This window comes from Thalassophryne amazonica, chromosome 10, assembly GCF_902500255.1.
Source record: "Thalassophryne amazonica chromosome 10, fThaAma1.1, whole genome shotgun sequence".
NCBI lineage: Eukaryota > Metazoa > Chordata > Actinopteri > Batrachoidiformes > Batrachoididae > Thalassophryne > Thalassophryne amazonica.
This window is the reverse complement of record NC_047112.1, coordinates 96,122,789-96,150,390: the sequence shown is the minus strand read 5'-3', so window position 1 is coordinate 96,150,390 and position 27,602 is coordinate 96,122,789. Positions and strand designations below refer to the sequence as shown.

Here is a 27,602-nt window from a genome sequence, read left to right as displayed (position 1 = left end):
ATGTTGTAGCTGATGCTCCCTCATTTAGCCCAGAAGATAACTGAGCCTATAGCCAAACTCTACTGTGGTATAAGTGCAAAAAGGCTCCTCCTTGTCTCCGAGGTAAGCTTATGAATGTACTTTTTCCAGAAGTTTTTTTTTTATTTCAGATCTTTCCGAATGTCTGAAGCTTCTGACCTCAACAATAGAATTGTGTCAGTGACAAAAAAAAAAAAAAAAAAATCAGGGAAGAGTGATTTGGAATTTATTAAAAGTAATTTCCTTCAGCTTCTCCCTTGTTTCACCACAGTAGATCTGCATGTTGATTTGGTACAAATTCTATGCCAGAGGCTCTTTCTGATGCAACTCTAGATTACATGAAGAACAGGAGAGGTGGTGGCCTTGAACCAGAAAGCTTCTGCACTGGAAACAAGTGCACTTAAAGTTATAGTGCCACTGAATATTTTAAGTCAGAGAAAGAATTTTCTTTGGCACCACTATAATTTTATTCCTTAATATTTAGATAATTTAGATAAGGGATTCATAACATGATATTGCCAATATGATCAAACTTCATGCTGTCTGGAAACAATTTAGAATTTCAACCCCTGAGGGGGGAGAAATTCAAGGGATCAGATGCTATGACCAGAGAGAGGAACTGTTCAGACAGCGACACCGGCTCTCACTGCAACTTGTGCATTAATGTTGGGATGTGATGTACCGTGATGACATTTGGATGATTGCATTCCACACAGCTGGCATGGCTTGGCTCAAGGTTGACTGGCACATTCCTGACTGATGGGTCAGCTCCCACTGGAATACCTTTGTTGCCAGGAAACCCAGCATGGTCAGCACCTGTGTGGGCACAGACAACCCCTGGCTCCTTGCCATATTGCGCTCTGGGCCAACCACTGTTCTGCGGCTGTGCACAACTCCAGTAACACTGGCCTTGTTAATCAAAATCGGTTTATGAGCCAGTTATCGTCATTTGCAAGTAAATCCTGACTTTCCCTGAATACACGCTCACATCGGATCGCACCATTTGCAAGGTCCTCTAACAACGCTAACGCAGCCATTGTTAGTGCCATTTTATGCATCACTTTGTGCATGCTTTTATATCCAGCGTATAACTGCAAACACGTGGGTGCGTTAATTGCTCATCACTGTGTCTCTGATGTGCACATCACTCTGATGTCTTGTTTTCACGCTATTAACAGTTTCCCAGCATCACCTCTACATGTTGGCAGTGGACCAATAGCTGTAGAAACGTGTACGTCGGCCATTTCACTTTTGATACATCTGAACGTTAGTGTGGAGATGGACGTATGCCACGTTTTTGTGCATATGTCTTTGTACTGTACATGAGGCCCCTGGACTTTTTGTTGGTCTTCAAGACATTTCACTTGTCATCCAAGTGAGCTCTTCACTTGTCAGTCCTCTTCAATTATTCGAAGAAGTCATATGACTGAGTGAAGAAACATCTGAAATCCAACAAGTCCATTTGATGTGGAATAAACCTCTGGAAAGTCTTGAAGACGTAAGTTCCACGAAGATTTGAACTGAGGCCGGTGATTTCTGAGCTGGTGTGGTGGTGAGGTGAGAGCTGCTACACCGTGGAACTACAGTGCATGGGTTCCATAAGGCCAGCTCACATCTGCTGGATGTGCAGTCAGTGTTAAAAACAACAAAATAAGTCACAATCTTAATAATCATATAAATTGTATTTAATATACAATGTATAATGCATTAATGTAATGTAATTTTCTCTCAAAAATTCTTGAAAGGGTAGTTGTAAAACAGCTAACTGATCATCTGCAGAGGAATGGTCTATTTGAAGAGTTTCAGTCAGGGTTTAGAATTCATCATAGTACAGAAACAGCATTAGTAAAGGTTACAAATGATCTTATGGCCTCAGGCAGTGGACTCATCTCTGTGCTTGTTCTGTTAGACCTCAGTGCTGCTTTTGATACTGTTGACCATAAAATTTTATTACAGAGATTAGAGCATGCCATAGGTATTAAAGGCACTGCGCTGCGGTGGTTTGAATCATATTTATCTAATAGATTACAATTTGTTCATGTAAATGGGGAATCTTCTTCACAGACTAAGGTTAATTATGGAGTTCCACAAGGTTCTGTGCTAGGACCAGTTTTATTCACTTTATACATGCTTCCCTTAGGCAGTATTATTAGACAGCATTGCTTAAATTTTCATTGTTACGCAGATGATACTCAGCTTTATCTATCCATGAAGCCAGAGGACACACACCAATTAGCTAAACTGCAGGATTGTCTTACAGACATAAAGACATGGATGACCTCTAATTTTCTGCTTTTAAACTCAGATAAAACTGAAGTTATTGTACTTGGCCCCACAAATCTTAGAAACATGGTGTCTAACCAGATCCTTACTCTGGATGGCATTACCCTGACCTCTAGTAATACTGTGAGAAATCTTGGAGTCATTTTTGATCAGGATATGTCATTCAATGCACATATTAAACAAATATGTAGGTCTGCTTTTTTGCATTTGCGCAATATCTCTAAAATTAGAAAGGTCTTGTCTCAGAGTGATGCTGAAAAACTAATTCATGCATTTATTTCCTCTAGGCTGGACTATTGTAATTCATTATTACCAGGTTGTCCTAAAAGTCCCCTGAAACGGGGACTAGAAGGAGAGAGCATATCTCACCCATATTGGCCTCTCTTCATTGGCTTCCTGTTAATTCTAGAATAGAATTTAAAATTCTTCTTCTTACTTATAAGGTTTTGAATAATCAGGTCCCATCTTATCTTAGGGACCTCATAGTACCATATCACCCCAATAGAGCGCTTCGCTCTCAGACTGCAGGCTTACTTGTAGTTCCTAGGGTTTGTAAGAGTAGAATGGGAGGCAGAGCCTTCAGCTTTCAGGCTCCTCTCCTCTGGAACCAGCTCCCAAGTCGGATCAGGGAGACAGACACCCTCTCTGCTTTTAAGATTAGGCTTAAAACTTTCCTTTTTGCTAAAACTTATAGTTAGGGCTGGATCAGGTGACCCTGAACCATCCCTTAGTTATGCTGCTATAGACTTAGACTGCTGGGGTGTTCCCATGATGCACTGAGTGTTTCTTTCTGTTTTTGCTCTGTATGCACCACTCTGCATTTAATCATTAGTGATCGATCTCTGCTCCCCTCCACAGCATGTCTTTTTCCTGGTTCTCTCCCTCAGCCCCAACCAGTCCCAGCAGAAGACTGCCCCTCCCTGAGCCTGGTTCTGCTGGAGGTTTCTTCCTGTTAAAAGGGAGTTTTTCCTTCCCACTGTCGTCAAGTGCTTGCTCACAGGGGGTCGTTTTGACAGTTGGGGTTTTTCTGTAATTATTGTATGGCTTTGCCTTGCAATATGAAGCACCTTGGGGCAACTGTTTGTTGTGATTTGGCGCTATATAAATGAAATTGATTTGATTTGATTTGAATGTAATATACACTGTAAAACCTGACAAGTTGACTTTACTGGAAACACATAATAAGGAACAAGTACTTTTTCCATTTAATTTTTTTTCTAAATGAAGTACTTGTTCCTTGCTTATCTTTTTCCAGGCAATCAGGTTCCACATTTTTTTAAAGTAAAGTAAACTTGTCAGGTTTAACTGCAAATTGTGTTCAGTGAGCTATAGGGATGGAAATAATGTGAATTTTTGTTTGAATCAGGTGAACTCAGTTCTTGAAGGACAAATGACTGCTATGTAATCATGTGTGAGAACATACAACAGGTTTCACTAAGTTAAAGTAACTGCAAGTTAAAATGACTCTTCTTGATCTTTCAGCTGCGCCCCGTTAACTTTCACCACAGCAGGACATCCATCTCCATTTCACCCTGTCCTCTGTCACACCATCCACCTGCATGTCCTCCCTCAGCACATCCACAAACCTCCTCTTTGGCCTCCCTCTTCTCCTCATGCCTGGTGCCTCCATCCTCAGCATCCTTCTCCCTGTATACCCCTGGTCCCTCCCCTGAATATGTCCAAAAAAATCTTAATTTTGCCTCTCTGACTGTCTCTAAATTGTCCTACCTCTCCTGTCCTTCTGATATGTTCATTCCTAATCCTGTCCATCCTCGTCACTCCCAAAGAAAACTGCAACATCTCCAGCTCGGCCTCCTGTTTTTTTGTTAGTGCCACCTGTTGATTTAACACTAAAGTGTTGATTCAACACTATATGGGAGGACAGTTGTCACCAATTAGAAGAGGTGGGACGAAGTCACCATCAAGTCACTCTCAAGTCATGAATCACCAAGTCCCAAGTCAAGTCAAGTCATAATGACCACCAAGTGTTTATAAGCTGACTTGAGACTTGACTTGGGACTTGCAGATTGATGACTTAAGAATGACTTGACAGTGACTTCATTCCACCTCTGGCGATTAGCATGCTTGCTTCCCAAAGAGATGTTCAGTAGTTCCACCATTTTCCATGAAGTTATGTCAAGAAGGGTGCAAAATCTGTGCCAAATTAAAATATTGTTCTATACTGGGTCTGCTTTGGCAACCCAGAGCAAAATAAATTAATTATTTGTGTTGATTTAATACTATTTGGACTGGGACCATAAATACTCAATGAACCCATTTTAACACTGCAAAATTTACAGTGGAATGCTTTCTGTATGTTTTCATTTTGAATTTGGTTCATAATGATAAATAATTATTAAAATTTTAGATCGTGTGTTTGAAATCTATAGTGCTTTGGATGTCTATTAACTGAATTGGTGTTACTGTTAAAACAAGTTTTTTTTTTTTTTTTTTTTTGGGGGGGGGGGGGTGTTATATGTCAAGAATCCTGTCAATCATTTTTAAGCGCGGGAACGCTGAGAGCGCGCGCGGCAAATAAATAGGAACTAAATGCGCGCCTTTAATTATTTATTTAATAAATAAATAAATAAACAGATAACACACCACCACAGCTTTTAGCATGTGTTGTCACTAAGAAAACGGTTGTTTCACCAAAACACTTAGAATATGTGAAACACCTGTTTATGACATAGGAATAAAGGTTTCCTCTCCCTCTTTATCCATATTAACACTCACAGACCGCGACTGCAGCTCCCAAATTAAAAGACTGAACGATAAACAACAACAAACAGCTAAATCACAGAGGAAGAAAAAGTAGCGGAGGACTTACCGTATGATCACAGCCGGTTTACCGGATCCGAGCTGATCCAGACCCGAGGCTGATCTGAACCCACCGTCAGGTCTGCTCTCTCTCTCTCTCTCTCTCTCTCTCTCTCTCTCTCTCTCTCTCTCTCTCTCTCTCTCTCTCTCTCTCTCTCTCTCGCTCTCTCTGAGCAGTCATCCTACAGATCCATTATTTTCGGACAATCCTACACGTGGGTTTAATTCTCTTCTGCTTTTGTTCTCTCGCTCTGAAAAACCGAACCACACCATCTGTAATGTTTTCAGTAAAATGCTCCTTAGTTCTCTTATGATCCACTTTGACAAACAGTAAATCATTAAATGTAATTCTCTCTTCTGTCAGTTGCACCATTTGTGAACTCTCTAGAACTGCATATTAAAAATGTTTGATACCAGATCCAAGCGATGATACCTTTACTTCAATACCAATTCCTGAATGATACTTTTTTCCCCAATACCAATATAGGAGTATATATATTTATATAGGCTGAGTGGATCTTTGTCATTTGATTGGTGCTTTGTTTGTCACATGACATGGATTAATTCATCCCATTTGTGTTGCATTGCATTTAGAGTGCAGCTTGGTTCCATTTAGAGTGCAAATTTCGTTCCGTACTTTTGGTACCATTGCACTCTGCACACGTGCGCGCACACGCACACACACGCATGCATGCGCACATGTCCTTGTGCATGCACGCACACACATCTGCTTGTGCATGCGCGCCTGCACGTGCTCATTCACACACATGCGCGGCGTGCACGAACACACACACGATGCGTGCGTGCACGCACACACATAATAAATCCACTGTGCTGTCTGGAGGTTGCTGGCAGGAAGTTGGAATGAAAAGCTGAACACTGAGGACGTACACAGTCTTTTTTTGGTAGTACACGCACGCACAAGCGCCGACCGGGTTGCATGTGTGTGCACGCGTGGGGGGGACAATGATTCTACCAAGACATGATTTGATTGAGCTAACTGACGCTGCTAATTCACACACACACACACACACACACACACACACACACACACACACACACACACACACACACACACACACACACACACACACACACACACACAAAACAAATCCACTGCACTGTCTGGAGGCTGTTAGCAAGGAAGAAATAATGAAAAGCTGGACTCATTTCTGACGTGATTTTTTTTTTTCGCTGCACTGAGGATGTACACAGTCTTTTTTTGGTAGTAGACATGAGCACAAGTGCTGACCTGGTTGTGTGTGTGTGTCTGTGTGCACACGTGCGTGCGGGGGACAACGACACGACGATTTGATTAAGCTAACTGATGCTGCTAATATAACACACACAGACACACACACACACACACACACAAAATCCACTCTGCTGTAAGCCATCTGGATGCATGAAGAGCTGTTCAGATGAAATGCTGACGTGATTTTTTGGCTGGACTGAGGAACTACACAAAGTGTTTTTTTATGGAAGTCTGAAGTCAGTGCACAGCATCACTGGACTACATATTACAATTTGGAGTTTAGCAGCAGTGGAACACCAAAATGGAAGTCCCTTTTCTGTTGTTTATAACGTAATAAAATGTCAAATGACAAGGATCTATTTTAGCTGTTATATAAAACAAATATGTTTTTACATTCTTTCAATGGAACAAATATTTAATTCTGTGAAAGCTGGAACAAACCATTCAACTTGGCGAAGCTTTCACCTCATGAAATATTTGTAGCTACCATTGACTTCATAAACATTCATTATTTGTGTGTGTGTATATATATATATAAAAAATTAAAAAATATGCATTTTAACAAAGCAGGGGTGGTGGCCAGGTGGACTTGGTTTCAGTATAGAAGGTTCCCCAGTTCAGACCCCACCCTTGCCACATTTCTCCATGTTGTGACAGGAAGGGCATCCAGCTTAAAGCTTGTGTCAATAAAACATTTTGCGGTTACAAGTGCATATGCGTGGGAAAGGCTATAGCGCTTCTGAGTCAATGGTCATGGGCACCAAACGACGGTTTGCTGCATGCTTAAACAGTACAGCTGGAGTTTGCATGTCTGCATTCTTCTTCACTGCTGTCACAACTGCTGATGTTATTGCTGAATCTCGTGTGACTAAACACCACTTGTCCTTCTAAGAAGTTGACGCCATCTAGTTAGCATGCATGGAGTCTGGTTTGTTATCGTAATTAACCAGACAAATCGCTCCACCAGCAAAGAATGGTGAGACTAAGGAGCCAGCAGGAGCCAGAGAGCTTTCCATGTCCGGGCTGGGTGAGGTTTCCCATGTTGAGTCAAATTAAGCCGCAGGCTCTACTCCTTTAAATTTGAGCTCGGCGGGTCATGGGAATAAAGCCACCGGAACACTAGTTGGCATCGTTTATGGTTGGACCTACCACAGTATCTGATCTTCTTTGAACCTCAGACTTTTGTTCTTGATTAATGAACACATTCTTGGCAAATGCTTTCGCTTTTATCCATCTTGCGCCAGTCCAAGAATTTCATCTTTAGTGGCACAATACAAATGCCCCCAGCCGTCCCTCTTAATCATGGCCCCAGTTCAGAGAAGAAAACCCACAAAATACAACTGGAGGCCTATTCCATTATTCTTAGCTGAGGTATTCAGGTAACCGGGCCTGCTTTGAACACTATATATGTAGCTAAGAGCATCGAGGGGGGCAGGGGCTGGGATAGAGTATAGCTCGTGGTGGGCTGTCAGCTTGATCCTGATATCCAACTATGAGCTTTTTAACTGCAGCAACTTTAAGATAAGACTATAGGGCAGTGCAGTCTCGTTTGAACTCCTGAGTGATATTGCGGGATTTGACCACTTCTGGGGACAGCCTCCCGTTGTGCAATACACAAACACAGGATAACTTTGCACCAATAAATGGTGTACTGTTTTGTTTTTGGCTGCAATCACCAAAGTAGTTGCGAAAAGTGGAGTTTTTCTCTGTTCCAGGTGGAGAAGGGAAGACTAGGCAAAGGAAGAGGTCATGTTGGTAAGTGTTAGCCTACACAGCTACTCTGGCTAGCTCTCGCCTGCACAACCGCCTCCGGGTCATAAACAAAGCACAACACATGTCCACTTTCCCACCGCATCGTCACTTTGTCTTTGCATTTTCACTTTGTTTGCCATGTAATAACTCAGAGAGGGCTGTTCCTGGATGTAGGATTATTGCATCATATGTGTCATATTTTAACCCTTTAGCGCCTTCCCTCAAACAAGACTGCGTTGCCCAATTGGAGCTGGAATTATCACGGCTGCTGGCAACAGACAGACACAAAACACTGATAAACAGAGAGAGAAACTGGATTTAAATGGCCCTTGGCTGTGTTTGGTACTAGTGAACTCTGACCTCTTCGACAATGCAGTGCATCATCCGAGACTCCGATATGGCTTATTCAACATCCAGGTCCACCTCAGATCTACTTTGGTGACCCTGAGCAAAAACAATAAGGGAACACAGTAAGGGACTTACTATTTTAACAAAAAGAAAGTCAGATGACAATAGAAACCTATTTTTCAGCTCCATGGCACATTCACAGCAGCTTCATAACAATAAAATCATAATTTGTGTTTGGCACCTTAAGTTTCAGTGCCATGGAATTTTTCCAGTCAGCATTAAAACATTACATAAAATGATACCTGTTTACTGCAACTTGAAATCAATAATAATAATAATAATAATAATAATAATAATAATAATCTTAATATCAATAAATAAGATGGGAAACTCTGGCATCAAAGTGACAGCCTGAGATGACTGCTGGACCTCTGGAACCACTGCAGTATTAGAGGTAGAAAAAAAAAAACATGACAGATATGAGACAGATCCATGAACACACATTGTATTCTTTATATGTTTATCAGGCTGGATGGTCAGGAATGGCAGGACACAAATGCATGGCTCAAGCAGACAGCTCTGGTTTTCAGAAGACTTTATGATTATGGTTGGCAGAGGACGGTACACGAGTAAGCAGTCCAGAAAAAACAACAGTACAAAAATCATCAGGCAAGCAAGCGTGGTCAAAGCAACAGGCAGGAGGTCAGGTACACACAAGGAGGCAGGCAAGACTATGGAACACAGATACAGAGCTGGAATGAAGGCACAGGGCACGACAAACTGGCGAGAGACAAACAACCTTAGTGAGTTTATATCACCCCAGGTGGCAATCAGTAAATCAGAAACAGGTGTGCAAGGAAAGCACCAGAACCAGGGCGTGGCCAGAGAGAGAGACAGAGACAGACAACCCCAAGCAGAAAAACCCAGCAAGAGACTAAACAAACCAGGTCCAACAAAATACACAAAAAACAGAACAAAATAAAACAGACAACCAAAATTCAACTCCTGACAGTGTTGTGTTTTGTCAACCCAATCTCACGCTTTGTGTTCATTCTCCCCTCACAAAATGATTCACATTTTTAAAAATTAATTTTAGTGTTTCTAACCCTACCTCTAACCCTAAACCTAACCCTCTCCCTTCCCCTTCCCATAACCCTAACCATAACCCCCCAAGACTCCTCCATGTCACGAATTGAATTTGTGTTCCCATCATGAAAATGTGGTGCTTTTTGTGAGATAAGGTTGGTTTTTGTAACTTGCATTGGCCAGCCAGTCATCAGCATTCTTAGATCCTGCATGCATGCTCACAGATGCTGACATTTACAGCTTGGGTATTGAAATTTGGTATTGAATGATAAGGGATTTGTCAAGAATTAACCATATTGGAGCATTTCAATCTGTGTCACAAAAGTATCAAAATTTAATACCCAGCCCTGGAAATCTAAGCACAAAATATTAGGATGGTTCTTCAAAGGACATAATTTCATGGACAGAAATGATATGATATGAATGAAAAATAATTTGGGGTGTGCAGATATGATCCATAACATGGCCCCACAATACAAGTGACAACTTATTCTCAAAACTGCTCTTGTGGTATTCGACTCATATATGTAGTGTTCTAAAGGTGGCAACCATAGCTTAGTATAGTTGTCACTCTTATTGGATCCCCCGTATGGCAGGTAAGTGTCCAAAATAAATAGGACAGGAGGCAAAAGACTTACAAAAATATAAACCAATTTATTCAGAGATACTTAAATATAAAACTAATCAGCCAGGCTGTCAATGGGCAATCAATCGCCCCAAGGCCAATAAAGGGGTACAAATACAAACACTGACCATAACCTGTTAGTGACAGTAAATCATATGCCAGTAAGTCATAAGGCTATCAGTTCTATCCAGGATCCTACACACTCAAATTTCCACTACATACATTTTTAAAAAGGCACAATCCATGCATCACACCAAACAAAGAGTTAAAAAACTCTACAAATACTCATACACACAAAAAGGCTCCTAACTATATATCACCCATGACCTACGGTTAGTTGCTGCCGCAAGGAGGCCAGGAAAAATAGTTCACAATCCTTAGGAATCATATTACACAATGCTCAGTGACAACTGAACAATAGGAAATAAAAAATATAAATACAGTAAACAAACAACTACTTAAAAACAAGGGAAAGAAAAGTGATAAATCCAAACGTCAGGGTGATTCCGATAATAATAAACAGGGTATTCTATTCAGGCCGATTGTAGACAACTCGTTTCCTCAAAATGTTAATTCAACAGACCATCCTTTCAGTCATTCACCCTACACCCCGACCAACAACACACAGCACGTTTGTGCTGTACAATACTTGTTTCCACAGGGTTAGCAGATGCTTAAGGGCTAAAATAAAATAGCAGCCCGCAAACTATTTGTCCATTTAACAACATAAAAGGTAGCGACCAATTCTGTATAACATTACAAAAAACAGAAAAGTGGTTATCATCATAACAGCGTACTCTGCATATACAACAACCAACTGTTCAACTGCTGCCTTCTGAGCGCCAAGCAAATAAATACATTGCCATTTGTGGAAACTGGATGTTTTTCTTATAAGATACCACTTTAATTTTGTGTCTTTTACTGCTGATATCCCTTCTTTTCTTTACTGCATGCAATTTCACAGTGGACTGAATTCTGTTTTGTTTTGTTTTTTTGGTTTGTTTTACATTTTGCTTCTGTAAAAATGAAGGTTTGTTTTTACTTCACAATCAACATGTTTATACTGTAAATTTGAATGTGCAAAACTCTATAAACTGATGTTTACCCAAATAATACTGTAAAATTTAAGGTCTTCAATTTTTTTTTTACATTACAGTGTTTTCTTTTAAACTTTATGGATATTTGCTTGTTTTCACGGTAAAACTTTATCAATAAAAATACAAAAAAACCTGTAAAAATCAAAGTTTTTTCCAGTCTCTCAATAAACTGTTATTTAACGTATTTAATACAGTAAAAGAAAATTTTTGGTTTTACGGTGCTTTACTGTTGCTATTTGATGGATGGTCTTTTGCTGTATATTTTACTGATTTTTTTTACAGTGTGCACACAAATGTCTGCACCACTCATATGTGTACCTGCCAGCTACACACATGAGCTAATGACCAGGTTTAGGAAGTCCACCCCAGAGCACCACTTCCATGTCACCTTTAAACTCTTCCTAGGTCCCAAAGCCTTCCCCATTGCTGCTGCTGTTGTTGTTGTTGTTGTTGTCCATTTGGCTGCTCCCATTTTTGTGTTCGGTGTCGCCACAGTGGATACAGCCAGATCTGCATTGGCAGTTGGCACAACTTTTATGCTGGATGCCCTTCCTGACGTAACTCCAGTTTTACCCAGAGAAACACACACAGCCGCTGGTGTTCCAAAGAGGTCTCCCATAAGCACCAGCACCAATGGGCCTTAGGACCTATTCTCAAGGTTGGCATCATGCCACTTCACCAGAATGTGAAGGCAAGAATTTGTACTTCCGCGACTGGCCGCTCAGTGAAAACAAGCTCGAACTGTATGCTTGTCTATTGAAATCTGCTGCATGGTTTGGTATTGTCTCTAGCTTGCTTTTGTCAGCCAGCTGCCAGCTCTTATTGCCTGGAAGGATGAGATTTATACACCAAGCTGACCTGAAATGAACCGTTATATACTGTATTAAGTTGACTTTATTGACAAGTCTGACCCCTTTGAAAAGTGACCAAATTACATGCATTTGTACTGAGTTCGGTAATATTTTCACCAACAAAAAATGGCCACTGGAGGGTGCTGGGAGTAATGCCTGACCTCGGGAATACAGAACTTCTTCTATATGATGATGGAAACTTCAATTTAAAAATGAAGTTTGAAGTGTAGTTCCTCATTTAATAGAAACATGATGGATAACTCAAAATCCACATGACTCACTCCTTTACCGGAATTCTTCGAAAATGCCTGAGAACATTTTTGGCAGGAAACACAATAATTTATCATAATGTGCTGTGTATGTCATTGTGATTATTAATGGATTGTTGGGATCCATGCAAACATGGCTACAGAGAGGGAGATGTCTCCTCTCCACAGTAAGCAACAGTTCTTTTCCATTTAAAGAAACAGGGACATAAACAGACTGTATTTTGCAGTGAACTGAAAAATGGGTGCTTCATCTCAGTGTCTGTGGGGTATTTTTTGAACCCCGTTAAATGTACGAGACTTACCGTCATGAAAAAAAAAAGTGCAGAGGGCACAAATCCATTTGGGGTATGTCTGAGTGCACTTTGCTTTTTAAGCAGTGGGAAATATCACAGCAAAGCCGTGTTCATGAGGTATGGGTGTGCTGTGCACGATGTGATATCAGCCAATCAGACTGTTACCTACCAACCCTTTTAATCCAGAGCATGTCAAGCACACAGTGCTGTGATAGTAAGTGTATGCAATTATTTTCTGACGGTGGGAGGTGGGGGTGAGGGGGGGGGGGGCAGAATCTGAAAGAAAATGTCACATAATGCTGGAAGTTGGTATGACAGTGTGCTTTAGCACTCGTAGCATCCCCTATGTGTGAGAAGAGTGTTCACTGCCTTTAAACGGGACTTTCAAACGGATCTGATGCACAAATTCCTGAATGCATGGAAATTCTGAATGACCTGCTGTCACCCAGAACTTAAAGCAACCATACAAAAGATTTTTCCTTAAAATTTCCATTTATTACATTTATACAATGCCAAATCAGAAAGCTGCCTCAAGGTGCTTCACACAAGTTAGGTCTAACCATACCAACCCCAAGAGCAAGCACACAGGCGACAGTGGTAAAGAAAAACTCCCTCTGATGATGGTGAAGAAACCTCAAGCAGACCCGACTCAAAGAGGTGACCCACTGCTTAGGCCATTCTAACAGTTACAAGGTTTTTACAAAGTTTTACAGAGCTGAAGAAACAGAAAACAGGAATTTAAAACATCTGCTGCATCAGCTTCAGGCATGGCATCTTGCGGTCAGTCCAGCATCAGGTTGTCTACAGATGCCACTCCCACACATTTCCCTCTGCACCTCAGACAGACAGAAAAAGAGCAGAATCAGTTGGCTGGAAAAACCACATCTAAGATATAATTCATCAACATTAAATGGACAGGAAAGCCGAGAAAATACTAAGGTGATCATCGGCCGCAAGCCCTAAGTTTCACTAACAGACCCAAAATTGAGATAATCTTGAGGTCGAGACCCACTCTGTTTACTAATAAAATGATCTGAAAAGGATAGGAAGCATAGTGCCATACTATGCCAGCATACTAGCCATATGAAAGGGAGAATAAATGTGTCTTAAGTCTGAACTTGAAAGTCTCTACAGAGTCAGCCTGTTTTATCTCCATAGGAAGATCATTCCACAAAACAGGGCACGATAAGAGAAAGCTCTGTGGCCCACAGACCTTTTATTCACCCGCGGGACACAAAGGAGTCAACGCAGAATGCAGTGCCCGGGCTGGTACATAGGTTTTAATTAGGTTAGCTAAGTAGGGAGGTGCTAGTGAATAATTTTATAGGTTAATTGCAAAACCTTAAATCTGACCTCAGAGAGACAGGGTGTAATGTGGTTTCTTTCTGCTTCCTGTCAAAAGCCTGGCAGCAGAATTTTGAACCAATTGGAGACCCTTAATGCTGGACTGCAGTAAACCAGAAAATAGAATGTTGCAGTAGGCCAATCTGGAAGAGAAAAATGCATGAATCAGGGTCTCTGCATCAGCCATAGACAGGATGGGACAAATCTTCGCTATATTTTGCAGGTGGAAGAAAGCAGTTCTTGTAATATTGCTAATGTGTAGATCAAAGGACAATGTAGGATCAAAAATCACCTCAAGGATCCTCACTTTGTCAGTGATGACATGAAACAGAGATATGACATACAAGCCCAGATTAAGCGTTAGCTGATCAAACTGATGCTGATGTCTCACTGAACCAAGAACCATCATTTCGGTCTTGTCTGAGTTTAAAAGTATGAAATTGCTGGATATCCAGCTTTTCACTGATGCAAGGCAATCCTCTAAGGATTTTATATGCATCACATTACCAGCAGTTATCGGCATGTATAACTGTGTATCATCAGCATAGCAATGAAAGGTAATCCCAAAACCACAATTTGTGCGCAAAGGGTGCTTTATACGGTAAATGGAGAAAAGCAGGGGGCCTAAAGATGGACCCCAGTAGAACCCCATATTTCATGTCACTAAGAGTAGGGGTAGTGTTGCTGTACAAGACACAGTGAGAACGATTGGTTAGGTATGATGTCAACCATGCAAGGACATTCCCAGTAATCCCAAAATGATTCTCTAGCCTATCAAGTAGAATATGGTGATCCACCATATCAAATACAGTGCTAAGCTCTAACAGCACCAGAGCCGTAGTAGTGTCTGAATTTATTGCAAGCAGAATATTATTCATCACTTTAGTAAGAGCCATCTCTGTGGAATGATATGTTCTAATCGCAGACTGCAGTGGCTCAAAGAGATTATTCTCAGTAAAATAGTCCATGAGCTGCTGTGAAACCACCTTTTTTAGATTTTTAGAACAAACTGCTAGATTTGATATCGGCCTATAATTGGTCATTTTCCAAAAGTGATGCTAAGATATCAGGCAGCCTGGCTCCAAATTCAACTGTAATTGAACAGTTGATGTGTCACTGCAATGATAAATAAGGTTCTTTTTTCAGTAAACATGTCAAAGAGACTGTAAACTTAATAAGTGAGTGATCAGAGACCACTGATGCAAGAGACATGATGTCAATATCTGTGACAGAGATACCGTGAACAAGGACCAAATCCAGGGTATTTCCACTAATGTGTGTTGAACTCTGAATGCATTGTTGGAATCTTAATACATCCATAAAGTTCGTAAATGATTTGCAGAGGGGGTCAGAAGGCTTATTTATATGAATGCTGAAGCCACCAACAATCAGAATGTTATCTGCATGGATTGTCAAATTAGAGATACACTCACCAAATTCATCTTATGGTGAATTTCATGATATTTAAACCTTACATACCGGCCCGGGCTTTGCATTCTCAGGGTGCAGGACTACTTTGTGTCCTTAGGGTGAATAAGAAGTCTGCGGGTCATAGAGATTTCTCTTATTGTGCTCCTGTTCTGTGGAATGATCTCCCTGCATCAATAAAATAGTCGGATTCTGTGGAGACTTTCAAGACGCACTTATTTTCCCTTTCGTATGGCTAGCATACTGGCATAGTATAGTTCTACGCTTTTTACTCTTTTAATTCATTTTATTAGGAAACAGAGCGTGCAGAGGCCTCAACTTTACCTAAATTCTGGGTCTTAAGTGAAGTTTAGGGCTAGTGGCCGGCAATCACCTTAGTATTTCCTGGCTTTCTTGTTTAATGCTGGCAAATTATACTGTATTTCTTGTCTTTCTGATGCCTGATTCTGTTTTTTTCTCTGTTTAAGGTGCAGCTCCATCCAGAGATGGGTGTGGTATTTGTGCTGGAGACCCTCCTGTCCTGTGCAGCAACAGCATTTCCTGTATATTCGTTTTCTGAATTCTGTAATTTATGTTTGTAGCATGGCCCAAGCAGAGGGTCACCCCTTTGAGTCTGGTCTGCTTGAGGTTTCTTCCTCAGAGGGAGTTTTTCCTTACCACTGCTGCTCTGGGGGTTAGTAAGGTTAGACCTTACTTGTGTGAAGCACCTTGAGACAACTCTGTTGTGATTTGGCGCTATATAAATGAAAATAAATTGAAATTGAAATATCTATAAACGGTGACAAAATAGCATGGTTGATTTTTATTTTTCTGATCTTGTCTATGGGTAATATGGTGGAGAGACAGATGTTCAAACGAATTATATTTTAGACCCCCAACAGCTAGTAAGCTAAAGCCAGATTTATAAATTAGAGCAACACCCCCCGCCTTGCTTTGTATCACGAGGGACGCTTAGTAAAATAACAGCTTTGAAATCATTTCTATTGTTAACCAACTTTTAACTGGGACTGTCTCAGGGCTTCTGCAACACCTCCTATCACACTGACAGTCTGATGCGCCGGGCAGAAACACTTCTTTCCAAACAGCAAATTGCACAAAATAATTGACACACGACACAGGCCAGACCAACAAATTTCAGTCTGCGTTGCCATGTTTGCTTACCATGATTTTGGGCTTTGTGTTGTTGTTTTGTGAAGTTGCATTAAAAAAGTACTTTTGTTTCGGTTTCAGTTCAATATGTTCTTAACATCTTAACGCTAAGGCCACAATAGGCTTCTTTTGGAAGCTGTGTTTGCTGATTGGTGCTCAATACCTGACAACTCTGAGTTCATGATTTCTTTCTAACTCAGGTGTTGTTGCTTGTTTGTTCCCAGTTGTGGTCCGTGCAACGACCTGGAGAGGTAGAGAAGAAAATTATACAACAAGGAGTGCTGAAAACACTAATTTGTCTGCATAATTTGATTAATCAGCTCCCACATTTCCTTAGTTTCTGCCGTGTGCCACGTTCAGCATGCACAGGCGCAAATGAAGTGAATGACTGACACACGTTATTGTGTGTTTATGTGGATAAGAGCTATTCTGACTAATAATAGCTACAAAGGATGCCAATTCATTTTCTGTCAACTTGTCAACAATGTAACTCTGGGGAGGCTCACACTGTGACCCCTATTTACCAGTGTTCAAAAGGACAATTACGCTTCACACCTGTAGGGGGAGCTCAAGAGAAAATGTTGCCAATTGCTGCTTTAAAAAATGGACATAACCACAAATACTAATGTTTTTAAAATGTCTGATAAAATTAAATCAAAACCAAGTGTTAAGAAAATGGCTGGATGGATATTTTGAGACACTTTGTTTTGATTAAGAATTTAATATATAATTTATTAGATAAGAAACAAATATTTGTGGTTGTAGATCATCCAAATGTAATCTGATGTGTTTTGTATTCAGTAACTGATTGCGTTGATGTAATCCTACCCCATTGTGCTGCCAGGCCATGTAGTTCTACTCCCTACAGTTATTCTCATCAGTTCGTTGCCCTGCTCAGCACCTTTGTTCATCCAGCTACTCTTCCTTTTGTTTATTTTACTTTGACAGTTTTCATTCCCCCACACAGGATCCCATGGTTAGATACTTGCTTCTACCTGCCTTCCTGCTGCTGCCAGCAGTAGCTTCTGTGCCTATTTCTGTAGGCAGTCCGATTTAGGCAGATTCCAGTCCAGTACATCCAGAGCCCAACTTGCCTTTTGGCCAGCTGTGTGTTCCATGAGCTTTCAGGTCACCCACTAGATAACACAGGCTTGCTGCAGCCACCTGACCTGCACCAAGATGTTGCAATCCTGTTCCAGCATCCTGCCCACCCGTTGTCGACTGCTGCTCCAGCCAGCTTCTGATCCAGTTCTGGCTTGGCCTAGTCATCTTTGTCCTTCCTTTCCTCTCTTCTTGCCTTTTGGCCACTGTGGGCCATCTGTTTTTTCATTGTGTTTTCCTGTGACTCCTGTGCTCTCTTGTCTGTCTCCCACTACATCACACTGCTATATATCTACCCCAGCTTTTCACACACTGTTTGCTTGTTTCTTTGGTTCTGTTCCCTGGAGTTCTGTTTGTAACATCTGCTCATCAGTTCATTGACCCTTTATCCACCCTCCAACCCCATCAGTGCCAGCAGCTTTGAGTGTCACTGGCTCTGTCCTCAGCTCCTGACTCCAGCCTTTGTTTCCTCAGCTTGCCTGGTCATTCACATATGTCCTTCTTCCTTTTCATTTACGCACCGTCTCACTATCTATCTCCACTTACAAATAAATGACTTGAACCTTACCCGTCTCCCTGCATTTGTGCTGGGATTCACCACTGCCATTTAACATGGTATGAAGCTATGTACATAAAGGATCCAAGAATTTTGGTGATATGGAGATGTACGTAAGTTTATATTCATTTATTTATTTAAATGTTTGAGGAGAAGGCAAAATAAGCCTTGGTTTCAGTCTACACCTTTGGTTTGAGTAATGTTTCTTTACCGGAATGTAAAGTGTAGCTGCTGAATTTACAACCTGATAACACACCTGGAGCCTACAGGTTGGTAGGTAAACGTGTCACCTGTTCTGCTAAAAAAAATGATACTACTACAAATTGAATTAAATTGAATTTAATTTAATTAGCTTATAATGCGCCAAATCACAGCAAAAGCTGTCTCAAGGCGCCTTACATAAAACAATTCAACATAAAATTGAAATAAGTAATTAAAAATGAATAAAAATAATAACTAATAATACAAACAGATATATTTCATTCAAATAAAGAGTAATCTTTAAAGTGTATTATTATTTTGTATACCCACTAGTTAGCTAGCTCACCTAGCCCTGTCACCATATGGGCTTTACTTTTAGCATAGTTAGTTAGCATGGTTGTGGTGGTTCAGAAAGGATCTTTTTAAGTTTGAACTGAGCACATAAAACATAATGGTGCATACATGTTCATCAGGTACAGTCAGGCTACAAAATTCTGCTCCTTCTCTTTCATCTTATTATTGTGATTTTTTTTTTTACTTTTGAAAGATGTCTCTGCACTGTCCTGTGAAGCAGCAACAAAAGAGTCCATTAATTCTGTATGTTTACATCTCACTGATAAAGTAAGTATCCTGCTAAGAATGATTGTCACCCCTATATTTTAAGTAATAAATTAGAATGTGTTCAAACATGAATGCAAATTTGTTATTTTTGTGTAGTCAGAATATTTTTTTAAGTTCCCAGTTATTGAAAAACAGCAAAACAAAAGGTTTTCCTCTACAATAACAACAAAAGTAACAACAACAACAACAACAACACATAAACTGTACATGTACAGCAAATCATGACTTTCACAACCAGTTTACTTCAGAGAAGTCAGGAAGTTGTGTAGTATAGAATTTCAGCTTTAATTCAAGGTGTTCAACAAAAACACTGCATTAACCATTTAGGAATTACAATCATTAGTGCATCAATTTTTAGAAAGTCTAAGTAATTGCAGAAACTAAATATAAATATTATTTTTTAATGCACACCATCACTTTTTCCAGCCATTTTTCTGTAGAAAAGCCAGGAATGGATACATGAACATTTCCAAGTCACTGAATATGTCTTGGACTTTATTTACATCAATCATCAAGAAATACAAACAGTATGGTTCTATATGGGAAGTCTGACTTGAGTAGACAGTTCTTAAAAACAGAGAGACCGTGCAGGGAAGCCACCAAGACAGCCAAGGTAACTCTGAAGGACTTGTAAGCATCTTCAGCTGGAATCGGAGAAGCTGGGCAGAGGGCAACTTTTGTCTATTGCATTGAATATGAGTTTATGGGGTACAGGCGGCAATAATTGTGTCAGATGTAATAATTTAAGCTGTGCCACTGTGTACAGTGCAGTCTTGTTTTGTATAGCAGTTATCTTTGATCATTTTTAAATGATGCCTTTGTCCCCAACAAAGAAGAAAGAGTGTGACAACAATAAAACAAGTGTTACGATGTAATATCAAATACAAGCCCTGAGGCCCACTGGTGCCGGTGCTTATCTCCATATACCGTAGTGTGAAGCGGATGAGAAGCTCCCCCTGGATGGGATGCCAGTCCATCGCACGATGTGATATGACTAAAGCAAAATTGCCCTCATCAGATCTCTTGCACCCAGCTGCGGTTTTATTATTGCTATGAAAACTGCAGAGCAATGCAGAAATCAAAACCAAGCAGTGACTCTTCTGCAAGTCGAATCTTCAGAGCAGATTTGCGAGTGCAAAATGAGCTCAACATGTTACACTATGAAGAAAAAAAAAAAAACAGCTTTCTGGCTGTTAGGGCCAAATTCTTTTAACATTCTCTTTTGATCAGATGGAGCACACAGATGTAACGTAAGCAGAACCTGTAACATTTCGTTTGTTAAGTGAGTCAAGCGCAGGAAGCCCTACTATCATCATGTAGGCTTATGACTTTGATTGTGGTCACACATCAGTCCTTGCTTGCAATAAGAGTAATTCTGTGCTCACAAGTCTGTCACTGCAGATTTTCTGAACCTCCTAATTGTTTTCCGTGTGTTTGGTGTTGGTCCATTAATTCTGGCATCAAGATGGAAGTTGAGAATGGGGCTGGGGGGGCCTCTAAGCTAAACTCTGTGATGTGCAAGCTCCAGCTAAGATGCTGAGCTCTCTGGCGCGCCATTACACACACACACACACACACACACACACACACACACACACACACACACACACACACACACACACACACACACACACACACACACACACACACACACACACACACACACACACACACACACACGTGGCAGTATTCCTTTGATCATATAAGATGTGCTGTAAAGCACAGCATTTTGCACCACTCACCATTTTTCATTTTTTACATCATAATTCACCAGCCATAAATGTTTCAGCTTGAACCATTTGCCACTTCGCAGTGATGGTGAAGATGAACACCTCCTTAATTCCTGAAATTCTTTTTATTGCTATTGTTGCTTCAATAATTGATGGTGTGCTTAATTTGCAACACTACTCAAACAGAAAATGCAAGATCAGTGAAGTGTAATTCATTCAGTAATTTAGTGACATGTCAAAAAATGTCTGAAGTGTTCTGGAAGCACAAATCACTTTTAAACTTCCTATAAATAAATTAGTTATTTACAGTAGTGTTCAGAATAATAGTAGTGCTATGTGACTAAAAAGATTAATCCAGGTTTTGAGTATATTTCTTATTGTTACATGAGAAACAAGGTACCAGTAGATTCAGTAGATTCTCACAAATCCAACAAGACCAAGCATTCATGATATGCACACTCTTAAGGCTATGAAATTGGGCTATTAGTAAATAAAGTAGAAAAGGGGGTGTTCACAATAATAGTAGCATCTGCTGTTGATGCTACAAACTCAAAACTATTATGTTCAAACTGCTTTTTTAGCAATCCTTTGAATCACTAAACTAGCATTTAGTTGTATAACCACATTTTTTCATGATTTCTTCACATCTACAAGGCATTAATTTTGTTGGTTTGGAACCAAGATTTTGCTCATTTACTAGTGTGCTTGGGGTCATTGTTTTGTTGAAACATCCATTTCAAGGGCATGTCCTCTTCAGCATAAGGCAACATGGCCTCTTCAAGTATTTTGACATATCCAAACTGATCCATGATTCCTGGTATGCGATATATAGGCCCAACACCATAGTAGGAGAAACATGCCCATATCATGATGCTTGCACCACCATGCTTCACTGTCTTCACTGTGAACCGTGGCTTGAATTCAGAGTTTGGGGGTCGTCTCACAAACTGTCTGCCGCCCTTGGTCCCAAAAAGAACAATTTTACTCTCTTATTTTTCTTCTTCTATGTGATTCTTCCGTATAAAAATTCTCCTGACATTCCTGCAAACATGGCTAAATCAGTTTTCTTCAGCCTTTATAGACATATAAAATTAGTAAAGATATAGTGTAGATATAGTACCATGCTTGTTGGGAAGGTGTCGTGACACGGACCCACAACAGGGGGCGTTAATGAACGGACAATGGATAAGCCAAAAGTAACAATTTAATGCTGTGAATCGCACAACGAAATACAGACAATGACAGTGAATGTGGATCGTCAATCATACACCAGGTGACGTGTGGGCAGGCTCGAAGATAGAAGACGTCTGGCAAGAGAAGAGCCAGATCCCACACAGCTACCACCACCAACGGATCTGAAGAACACCGGAGCCGCCAAGTCCTGCGCCCCAGGTGGCCACTGTCTTCAGCAGTCAGACCCGGTACTGCTGGCAGAAAACAGAAACAGTTAATGGTGGGTGTGTGAATACACACCCAGCAATCTTGCAGAGCTTAGTTCCTCTGGGAGGGAGAACCTCCACCTCCAGACACAGAATCACCCGTGCAGCTCCTGTCAGTCACTTTCCCTGGAAGGAGTGTGAGGCGAAGACGTCGCAACTCGCACTATCCGCCAATCCAGTTACAGACTGAGTCCACAGGATAACGGCTGCACACAGAACAATGTTTAATCACTCGGAAATTCACAGCAGAGAACGATTACCTGAATGGTAGCTGATTTCTCGGCGAGGAGGTGGAGTTGCAGTCCGGCTTATATGGTGATGAGTTGAACGAGTGACAGCTGGTGCTGATAAGTGATAGCTGTCACTCCCAGCGGCTCCGATGCCCTCTCGTGCTTGAAGCCCGCACTTCAAGCAGGGTGCCATCTGGTGGTAGTGGACCAGCAGTACCTCCTCTTCAGTGGCCCACACAACAGGACCCCCCCCTCAACGGGCGCCTCCTGGCGCCCGACCAGGCTTGTCCGGGTGCCGGTTGTAGAAATCGGCCAGGAGGGCCGGGTCCAGGATGAAGCTCCTCTTCACCCAGGAGTGTTCTTCAGGTCCATACCCCTCCCAGTCCACCAGATACTGGAACCCCCGACCCTTACGACGGACGTCCAGGAGCCGACGCACGGTCCATGCCGGCTCCCCGTTGATGATCCGGGCAGGAGGCGGTGCAGGTCCAGGGGTGCAGAGTGGTGAGGTGTGATGAGGTTTGAGACGTGACACATGGAAAACCGGGTGGATCCGCAGTGAAGCTAAAGCTGCCAGCTTCACTGCGGCTGGACTGAGGACTTTGAGGATGGGAAATGGTCCAATAAACCTGTCCTTGAGTTTCTGTGATTCCACTTGAAGTGGGATGTCCTTTGTCGACAACCACACCTCCTGCCTGGGCTGGTATGCAGGGGCCGGGGAACGCCGGCGGTCTGCATGGGCCTTGGCCCTCGTCCGGGCCTTCAACAGGGCAGAACGGGCAGTCCGCCACACCTGGCGGCACCTCCTGAGGTGGGCCTGGACCGAGGGCACACCGACCTCCCCCTCCACGAGTGGGAACAATGGGGGCTGGTACCCCAAACACACCTCAAACGGGGAGAGGCCGGTAGCAGACGACACTTGGCTGTTGTGGGCATACTCGATCCAGGCCAGATGGTTGCTCCAGGCCATCGGGTGCGCGGAGGTCACGCAGCGGAGGGCCTGCTCCAGCTCCTGGTTAGCCCGCTCTGCCTGTCCGTTTGTCTGAGGGTGATACCCGGACGAGAGACTCACGGTGGCCCCCAGCTCCCTGCAGAAACTCCTCCAGATTTGGGAAGAGAACTGAGGACCACGATCCGAGACGATGTCCGCTGGTATCCCATGCAGATGCATGACGTGGTGGACCAGGGGGTCTGCCGTCTCCTGGGCCGTCGGGAGCTTCGGGAGGGCCACGAAGTGGGCCACCTTGGAGAACCGGTCCACTATCGTGAGGATTGTGGTGTTGCCCTGGGACGGCGGGAGGCCCGTGATAAAGTCCAGGCCAATGTGGGACCAGGGGCGGTGAGGCACCGGTAGGGGCTGGAGGAGTCCCAAAGTCCTCTTATGGTCAGCTTTGCCCCTGGCACAGGTGGTACAGGCCTGGACGTAATCCCGGACGTCGGCCTCCATAGACGCCCACCAGAAGCGCTGCTGGACCACTGCCATGGTTCTGCGCACCCCAGGATGACAGGAGAGCTTGGAACCATGACAGAAGTCCAAAACTGCAGCTCTGGCCTCTGGTGGGACGTACAATTTGTTCCTCGGGCCGGTCCCCGGGTCCGGGTTCCGTGTCAGGGCCTCCTGGACGGTCTTCTCCACGTCCCAGGTGAGGGTGGCCACGACAGTGGACTCGGGGATGATGGTCTCTGTTGGGTCCGACAACTCGGCCTTGGCTTCCTCTTCGTGCACCCGGGACAGGGCATCCGATCGTTGGTTCTTGGTCCTGGGGTGGTATGTAATCTGGAAGTCAAAGCGCCCGAAGAACAGTGACCAGCGGGCTTGCCTGGGGTTCAGCCGCTTGGCGGTCTGGATGTACTCCATGTTCCGATGGTCCGTGAAAACCGTGAAGGGCACCGTCGCTCCCTCCAACAGGTGTCTCCACTCTTCAAGAGCCTCCTTCACTGCCAGGAGTTCCCGATTGCCGACGTCATAATTCCTTTCAGCCGGGGTCAACCTGCGGGAAAAATAGGCACAAGGGTGGAGAACCTTATCGGACTCCCTGCTCTGGGTCATCACGGCTCCTATCCCTGAGTCAGAGGCATCCACTTCAACTATGAACTGGCGATTAGGATCAGGCTGCACCAGAACTGGCACAGACGGGAACTGGCGTTTCAACTCCCTAAACGCGGCTTCGCACCGATCCGACCAGGTGAAGTGGACTTTAGTGGAGGTCAGGGCAGTCAGGGGCCTCGCTACCTGACTGTAACCCTTAATGAACCTCCTGTAGAAATTTGCAAAGCCAAGGAACTGTTGCAGCTTCCTACGGCTTGTTGGATGGGGCCAATCTCTCACCGCCGCAACCTTGGCAGGATCAGGGGCGACGGAGTTGGAGGAGAGGATGAACCCCAGGAAGGACAAAGAAGTACGGTGGAACTCGCACTTCCCGCCCTTCACAAACAGCCGGTTCTCCAATAACCGCTGCAGGACCTGACGTACATGCTGGACATGAGTCTCAGGGTCCGGAGAAAAGATGAGTATATCGTCTAGATATACAAAGACAAACCGGTGCAGGAAGTCCCGCAAGACGTCATTAACCAATGCTTGGAATGTCGCAGGGGCGTTTGTGAGGCCGAACGGCATGACCAGGTACTCAAAGTATCCTAAGGGGGTGTTAAATGCCATCTTCCACTCGTCTCCCTTCCGGATCCGAACCAGGTGGTACACATTCCTAAGATCGAGTTTGGTGAATACTTGGGCTCCATGCAGGGGCGTGAACACCGACTCCAACAGAGGTGATGGGTATCGATTACGAACCGTAATCTCGTTCAGCCCTCTGTAATCGATGCATGGACGGAGTCCGCCCTCCTTCTTACCCACAAAAAAGAAACCTGCACCCATCGGGGAGGTGGAGTTCCGGATCAACCCGGCAGCTAAGGAGTCCCGGATGTAGGTCTCCATTGATTCTCGTTCCGGACGTGAGAGGTTGTACAGCCTGCTGGGCGGGTACTCAGCGCCTGGGATCAAATCGATGGCGCAATCGTACGGTCGGTGCGGGGGAAGAGTGAGTGCCAGATCTTTGCTGAAGACGTCAGCAAGATCATGGTACTCCTCCGGCACCACCGTCAGATTGGGGGGGACATTGACCTCCTCATTAGCTGTCACACCGGGTGGAACCGAGGATCCTAAACATTCCCGGTGGCAGGTTTCGCTCCACTGCGTCACAACCCCAGACGGCCAATCAATCCAGGGATTGTGCTTCATCATCCATGGAAACCCTAAAATCACTCGGGAGGTAGAAGGTGTTACATAAAACACGATCTCCTCCCTGTGATTCCCAGACACAATCAATGTCACGGGCTGCGTCTGGTGTGTGATTAATGGAAGAAGGGTGCCATCTAGTGCCCGTACCTTCAAAGGTGAAGGCAGAGCCACCAGAGGGAGCCCTACTTCCTTTGCCTATCTGCTGTCCAGCAGATTCCCTTCCGACCCCGTGTCTACTAGTGCTGGGGCGTGAAGGGTTAAATCCTCACTTAGGATCGTGACTGGGATTCGTGCAGATTTACGGGGTTTCCCCGTGTGAGTATTATGACCCACCCTTAGCCCAGTCTCTAAGGACGGGTGCTGCTGTTTTGACCGTTTGGGGCAGTTTTTCTGCGTGTGCTCAGTTGAGCTGCAGAGAAAACACTCCCCACGGACCAGCCTCCTCTGTCTCTGAGCTAATCGCCTTTTGGCCCTGCTTGTCTCCATAGCAACGGCAGCAGGGGGAGCTGTCGTCACGTGGAGTGCCCTGGCTGTGGAGCGTGGGGAAGACGGCTCCCTTTCGGACCCGGGAGGAAGAGGGACGGCTTGTGCCTGACCACGCCCCTGACCTCGCTCCCGTCGGTGTTCTGTTAATCGGTTGTCCAACCGTATAACCAGGTCGATAAGCCCGTCTAAATCCCGCGGCTCGTCCTTCGCCACCAGGTGCTCCTTAAGGACCAGAGACAGTCCGTTTACAAAGGCGGCGCGGAGCGCAACAGCATTCCAGCTGGCTCGCGCTGCTGCAATGCGGAAGTCGACTGCATACTTAGCTGCGCTCCGGCACCCCTGTCTTATCGACAGCAGCATGCTTGAAGCAGTCTCGCCTCTATGAGGGTGGTCGAACACTTGTCTGAACTCCCTCACAAACCCAGCGTATGACGTTAGGAGCCGTGAATTCTGCTCCCAGAGCGCTGTAGCCCAGGCGCGTGCCTCTCCTCGAAGCAAATTTAAAACGTAAGCCACCCGGCTAGTGTCTGACGCGTACATGACGGGACGCTGTGAAAAGACGAGCGAGCACTGCATTAAGAAGTCCGCACGTCTCGACACAGCCTCCGTATGGCTCCGTAGGGCTTATGTATGCTTTAGGGGATGGTGGGGGGGTTCGTTGAACCACCAGCGGAATGTCTGTTTCAGGCCTCCCGTCAGCAGGGGGAGGTGCTGCAGCAGCGCACTGAGCCTGCGCTTCCACCTGGGCAGTGAGAGCCTCCATCCTCCGATTGAGAATCACATTCCGCTCGGTGACTAAGTCCAACCGAGCAGTGAAAGCGGTTAAGATTTGCTGCAGCTCACCTAACACGCCTCCTGCTGATGCCTGTTCACCTCGCTCTTCCATTGGCTGTTCAAGCGATGGTCGACGCCCCTCAGGATCCATGACGCTGGCCGAGAAATCCTGTTGGGAAGGTGTCGTGACACGGACCCACAACAGGGGGCGTTAATGAACGGACAATGGATAAGCCAAAAGTAACAATTTAATGTTGTGAATCGCACAACGAAATACAGACAATGACAGTGAATGTGGATCGTCAATCATACACCAGGTGACGTGTGGGCAGGCTCGAAGATAGAAGACGTCTGGCGAGAGAAGAGCCGGATCCCACACAGCTACCACCGCCAACGGATCTGAAGAACACTGGAGCCGCCAAGTCCTGCGCCCCAGGTGGCCACTGTCTTCAGCAGTCAGACCCGGCAGAAAACAGAAACAGTTAATGGTGGGTGTGTGAATACACACCCAGCAATCTTGCAGAGCTTAGTTCCTCCGGGAGGGAGAACCTTCACCTCCAGACACAGAATCACCCGTGCAGCTCCTGTCAGTCACGTTCCCTGGAAGG

General features: G+C 43.8%; 2 protein-coding genes across 3 annotated transcripts in view; both read right to left on the bottom strand.

Moving 5' to 3' along the window:
• The window catches only part of LOC117519239 (cadherin-24-like), a 178,740-nt gene extending 173,491 nt beyond the window's left edge, over positions 1-5,249 (bottom strand). For both annotated transcript variants that reach the window (XM_034180557.1, XM_034180558.1), the window contains exon 1: positions 5,132-5,249. The gene's annotated coding sequence lies outside the window, so the exon portion shown is untranslated. The remainder of the gene's footprint in view (positions 1-5,131) is intronic.
• LOC117518161 (proteasome subunit beta type-11-like) overlaps positions 1-27,602 on the bottom strand; it is a 56,676-nt gene that overhangs the window by 24,430 nt on the left and 4,644 nt on the right. Inside the window, exon 3 of the mRNA XM_034179220.1 lies at positions 26,167-26,189. Within this exon, the coding sequence (XP_034035111.1) occupies positions 26,167-26,189 (23 nt within the window). The remainder of the gene's footprint in view (positions 1-26,166; positions 26,190-27,602) is intronic.